Source organism: Cricetulus griseus (genome assembly GCF_003668045.3).
Source record: "Cricetulus griseus strain 17A/GY chromosome 1 unlocalized genomic scaffold, alternate assembly CriGri-PICRH-1.0 chr1_0, whole genome shotgun sequence".
In the NCBI taxonomy this organism is placed as follows: domain Eukaryota; kingdom Metazoa; phylum Chordata; class Mammalia; order Rodentia; family Cricetidae; genus Cricetulus; species Cricetulus griseus.
In genome coordinates, this window is record NW_023276806.1 from 250,605,417 (window position 1) to 250,611,416 (window position 6,000).

The 6,000-nt window shown below is 42.5% G+C and overlaps 1 protein-coding gene across 1 annotated transcript in view; it reads right to left on the bottom strand.

Annotated features, from left to right (window-relative positions):
* Kcnh8 (potassium voltage-gated channel subfamily H member 8) overlaps positions 1 to 4,734 on the bottom strand; it is a 373,434-nt gene extending 368,700 nt beyond the window's left edge. Inside the window, exon 1 of the mRNA XM_027394572.2 lies at positions 4,659 to 4,734. Coding sequence (XP_027250373.1) covers positions 4,659 to 4,734 — 76 coding nt within the window. The remainder of the gene's footprint in view (positions 1 to 4,658) is intronic.
* Between the last annotated feature and the right edge of the window lie 1,266 nt (positions 4,735 to 6,000).

The following is a 6,000-nucleotide window of genomic DNA, read 5'->3' on the forward strand; positions in this document are numbered from 1 at the left end:
CACATCCAGCAGAGGCTCAAGTCCAGGTACCTATGCGGGGCTTCATGGCATCCTCCTTTTACCCAAGAGACTTGAGACTCATTTTCAGAAACGTTTCCTCATCTCCCACATGGCATCTACATGAGAGGAGAAGGAAACAGCTTGGACCAGCATGTCCTAGGCTGCTTCATACATACGCCATCGCCAGATGTGAGAGAAAAACCTTCCCCTAAGTTAGACCTTATGTTTCTAAAGGTTTCAGATGTAAAGTCAGCATGGCATCCTGCATTCTGAATTAGCAGAGTGTGCTCAAAAACCCTCTTTGTGAACTAGCAGGTGTGAGACTCAGTAGGCTAGTACAATGGTAAAGAGACACCAGCTGTGGTGGGAAGAATTCCCACATGGATAGTAAGAGTCTAACCTATACATACACACCCCATGAAACCTTTTCCCTAGAATGTGCAGCAAACACATGAATATGCAGATGAGGCAGAAGTCAAGGTTGAGATGTGCAGGGAGCTGGTCATAAGGTCATCAGAAAGGAGATTATCTTGAATGGTCCTGATTTAGGGGAAATGCTGCAAGAGACCCTCAAAGAAATAACTGTTCTCTTATGAGACAATGTGTGGTAGAGTCTGTGGAACAGTAATGCAGGGCAGACTCTACCTGTTAACAAGAGTGCCTGGATGACAACAGGCAAGAAAAAGGGAACCTCATTTGTAAAGGTATAAGTCTGCCAATCACTGCTTTAGGCTGGAAAGGAATTTCTGCCCTCATCTGAGAGCACAGGTCTAGCTGACTACTTGCTTATGTCCTTGTGGGCCTCACAGACAAGGACTCAGTTGACCCACCCTTAGAGGCTGCAGCTACAAAGGGGAGATGATAAACCTCTATACTGTGATGATCATCACACAGAAATGGAACACCAACATAGGATACTTGGGTCCTAAGCATATATAATCAGGGAAACAAGAGTCTATATCAATAGCAGGTGAAAACCAAAGCAAGACCAAAGAGCACAAATCTTTGGGAACTTGGGAAAGGAGTGCCCAGGATGCTTCCCTCACACAAGCCTTATCAACAGGACTCACATATAATAAAGTGCATTGCTTTCTATCAGCCTCCAGTGACATTCTCCAAACCACAACTCAGCAAAGACTTAAGGAGAGTTGTGCTGGCTTCTGTCCTAACTTCCTGTGCCCTTTGCCCAGCACTATGTGTGCTGTGTTTCTTCCTACACTTCTAACATGAAGAAAATAAAATCATAAAAACAACAAAACCCACATTGACAATTGTCTCCATAAAGAAATAGTTTCAACTTTAATAAATTTCTTTAGCTCTTTTGATCAGGCTATAGAAGAATATGTAAAATATATACAAATATTAATGTTTTGATGATGTTAGGCACCACCTCCTTGATGGGGTACATCAAGTTACAATTTGTCTTAGTAACCACAAAGAGAAAGAAGCATTCTGTCCAAATTTAGATACGACTGGAAAATGTAGGCTAATGCACCATAATGTTTGAAATGAACATGCTTTTATATCTTCCAAAAAAGAAAAATAACTTTTCATCAAATGGTATTTAGTAACAAATATTCATACTTAAAAAACTAGATTTTTTTTCTAAATATGTCCATAATGTTTGGTTGTTATAGTTTCCCTTTAGCATTTATGATAATATTAATATATTTAAAGCCAATATGGATTCAGAAAAGCTACAATGTACTAAACAGTTAATAAAAGTAGCTATGTAACCATGAGCTATATATTATGATGATAGTCATATGTGCCTGTGGGATTTAAGTGAGAAGTGTTAGTCCATGTAATGAAGCAAATAAATTCATTGCAATTATTTCTTTCTCTATAAATGGGGTATATGGATTTAACAACTGAAGGGCTCTTAGCTCCTCTGTCTCATTACACTCCAGTTAAACAAACTAGATGTTTCAATATGTATACTTTCATTATAATTTCATTTAAGCAGTATTTGATTTCCAATAATGTTTATAAACTACATATCTGAAAGTGAAAAGAGAGTTTTATTGTACAAATCAACAGAACATCACTGAGTGATAAAAAAATAACTTCTCCACTGTCCTGTCACACCATAAATAAGCAGGATAATGCTGTAGACTTCTGGAGGGAATATACTCTTGTCCACTGGGGAGACGTTTAAAGAATTCTCTCAGTTCCTCCAACATTTTTAATTTTGACAGTAAATTGGTAAGGGTAATAAAAATCTGTGTATTGTTTAGGGTTGAAGGGAAAATTTTTCCAGGATTTTTTCTCTTTCTCTTTATTAAAATTGTTTAAAATAAGACTAAAACACATATGAGAATGGCTATAAAACATACTCCAGAAATGAAGTAGAAATGGATGGAGTCAACTTAGTGTAAATGGAATAAAGTAACAATATGAATATTTCCCCAGTTTTTAATTGCAAAGGTAGCACTTTTGTTACTTTAAAACTTCCATATAGCCTTGTCTCTCAAAAGAAAATAATGACTTTTACAAATGGATCAAGAGAAAGGGGAATGTCCATAGGAAAAAGTTTCAAGACTATTTAATAAAATCGTGTCAGCAAGAAAACATGTCATAATAAGATCAACTAAACCTTTAGCTGGAAAAGTGATATTCTCACAATTCTAGATTTAGTAAATTCTGTGATTGAGAATTTAAATTTCAGGATATTCAAGTCATCATGCAATAAAGAAAAAGATTAAGTGAGAAAATGACAATCTTTTTTGTAATGAAGTTTCTTGTAAGAAAAGGTTATTTATTAAATGTTATAAACAAAATCTTGCCATTACCAAGCTCTGCATTCCTTACTACTTGGGAATACTGGAATTTCAGGCACACTGAATCTCTCCAAGTATCCCCCAGACCCTAGGAGTACAGACCAGCCATGGCTACCAAATAGCTTTAGGTATTTTTTTTTACTTGAATTAATTGTTGGTATATGATGAACTTCTCAAAAAAGGATTTAAATTTTTGTAACCTTTGAATTTTCTATTCTTTAACAAGAACATATATTGGAGAGATTCATACACACATAGAGAGATATACCTCTCCACCTGTGCATGCCTGCTCATCATGAGAATCAGAAAAAGGCCACAACCTCATACCACAGACCCTTTGATTAGCAACTGAAACCCAAATGCCTCTCAGTAGTGGATCCTGGGGTTCTGCTGGGATGACTTGGTATGCACTGCATTCCATTCAACTTTAAATGACAATGACATAAGCAAATCACTATCTCTAATAACATCACCTCCAGAGCATTCACTCAGGACCAATGTTTAGAGCATCTGGGTTTGGAATATTCAACTTTAAGAACTGCTATCTGCTCAGAACTGCTCTTCAGTGGTCCTGGCTAGAGCAGCTGGCGACAGAAATGCTGACTTTAGTGGTTGTGGCATTGACCAAGAACTTGAACTTGGCCTCAAATAATTTTTTATTATTGTCATCTAATAAAACCCAATATCCAGTAGCTATCACTAATTCACACATACTTCCTAACATCAACTAATATAAAATGGGCAACTCTAAAGCTTATTTTAAAAGAACAGCTACAAAAAAAAAGAAAGAAAAAAATGAGCACATTACCCTTGATTATGCTGAATTTCAAAAAAAACCAAACAAAATCAAATTTTACCTTTCTGTCATGTAAAACTTGCCTAAGTCTACCAAAAGGTGAAAATATTGTGTCCTGCCCTAGAAGTACATCCAGAGTGCTGGTGTAGGGGTGGAAATAGATGTGAAATTTCACACCGGCGTCAGGAGATGTGTGTGTATGAGTCTTGTGTAACAGAAAGGAAAGGGGACAAGAGCTCACAGAAGCTACCTACAATGAGGACATGGGTATTCTGGTGGAGCCTACTGACAGCATTTGTTACAGACAGCAAGATCCCCTCCCTATGCTCTTGAAGAAGGAACCTGAAGGAGAGAGAAGACCTGACCGTGGTCCTGAAAGATCACAGGCTATTTCCAGAAAGACACAAAACACCCTATCTGGATGAACATTTTTTTCCCCAGTCCAACCAAAGAAGTCAGATATTCAATACTATTTATTGTCACAAAACTCTGAAACTGCCTGTATGGTCGAGCCAACCTTCACAATGTCCAATTCTTCCTTCCTCAATAGTCTTTCCTGGAGTGTCCTGGTCATTTCAGCATTAAGAGAGGGGAAGCTGACAAACTCCCAACACACAAAGTCTACCTGCCGAGGGCTGGATCTCCTTAGGATTTCTTAAACTCGAATGGGAAGTCATAAGAGTCTAGAAAACCTCCAAACTCTAACCCGGGCAGCCTCGGAACTCCAGAAAAAAAAAAAAAATTAAAGTACACAGCATCTCCCCCTGCACCAAATTCCTCAACGCACCACACAGTACAGGTCCCACCACGAACAACTTGTCAATCATTCTTCAGACCTGTGATCCAAACCTAGGCAATCAAGGGGACCATCTACAACAATACCAGGTGCTTTTATGACCTGTATGTGAGTGTGCGAAGAGGTCTTGTTTTATTGTTTATTTTCCTCCCCTGAAAGATACCCTGGCTACCCTGGCAAGAAAAGAAGGCAAATTATTGTGCGGGTGAAATCGGGGAAGTGGAAGCAAAAGTCCAGGAGAAAAACCATCGTAGGGAAATGGGCAACTCCAGCAAGCCCCACTTACGTGTTCCGTCGAAACGGGTGGCGATGGTGTCCAGGAAGGTGTTCTGTGGAGCCAATAATCCTTTCATAACCGGCATTTTTCCAGCTCGGTGTGAAATTCCCCATCAAAGTTTGTCCAGAGGGATGGCTCTGCTGGAAAGTACCAAGCTTGGAGAAGCCACCTGGAGCGTGATGACGGCAGGGGCGGGGGGCCAGGCGTGCAGAGGATGGGGCCAGGCAAGGAAGAAGGGAGGGTGACAACAGAAGGAGCTACTCCCCGGCCGCTGAGCCGCAGCCAGAGCAGCCCTGGATCAGCACTCTGGACCCGCCTTCTTCCAGGCTCCGTCCCCTCCTCCTCCTGCAGGGACACCCCCAGACACCCCCACCGTCTCTCCGTAGACCCTGCGAAAGTCCACGGTGGCCCGGGGCTCCGCGCCCTGATCTGAGCTGTAGGGTCGTGGAGCTTGGTGCCCCACCTGGGTAAATTGTGGTGCTGAGCCTGGAGTACTCCAGGGACGCTGAGAAACCGAGAAACGCTAGCCAGCCCAACTCCCCACCCCCCAGGAGCCCGGAACAAAGACCCCTTTGTTCCCGCTGGGTCCCTCTCCCTGGAGACCAGAGGCCAGTGGGTGTGGTGTCCTGGAGAGGAGGAGATAGGTCGCCGCAGGTAGCCCGCCTCCGCCTAGAACTTGGGAGGGGAGGCCCCCCACTGTGGTGTCCTAGGTAGCAAAGGCAGCCTGGGGCTTCCAAGGGAGGTGTCCCCCTTCCGGTGCACCTGCCATTCCCAGCTCCAAATCAGATGGGCACCTACCACCCCGGTCACCAGGGTCTCTCCAGCACTGGAAAACTGACCCCAGCTTGAGATTTTTGCGACCTCTCCTTCCTCAGCCCTAAAAGGGAATTCAGGTATCCTCCCCTTGACAAATTCTCCTTGCTCTCCCCAACTCACCCAAACTAAAAAGGAGGGAAAGACCCCCTTAAATCGGCAATGGTTTCCTACTCTCCCGTTAAATGTGCATAGTGTTTCTAGAAAAGTTTGATATTTTTATTGATTTACAAAATACATGGAAGTAACAGAGGAGACTTTTCTGAGTAAAAACTGCTTCAACATGATCCTTCCCTCCCCACCCCCACCCCCCGCCACTGGACTGGTGCCAGGAACTGCAGGTGTCTCAGAAAACTAAAGCACTGTCTCATCCTCTTTTCCCGGGCTCACGAGTGGACTCACTCTCCATCTACATTATGTTAAGGAAAGCCACCCAAACCTGGGGTACATCCCTGCGGGAGAGCAAAGTGACACGCGAGTCCAGGCTTCACTGAAACTCTGGCAAGGGGGAAAAGGAAAGTTACGAGCCCAGGAGAGA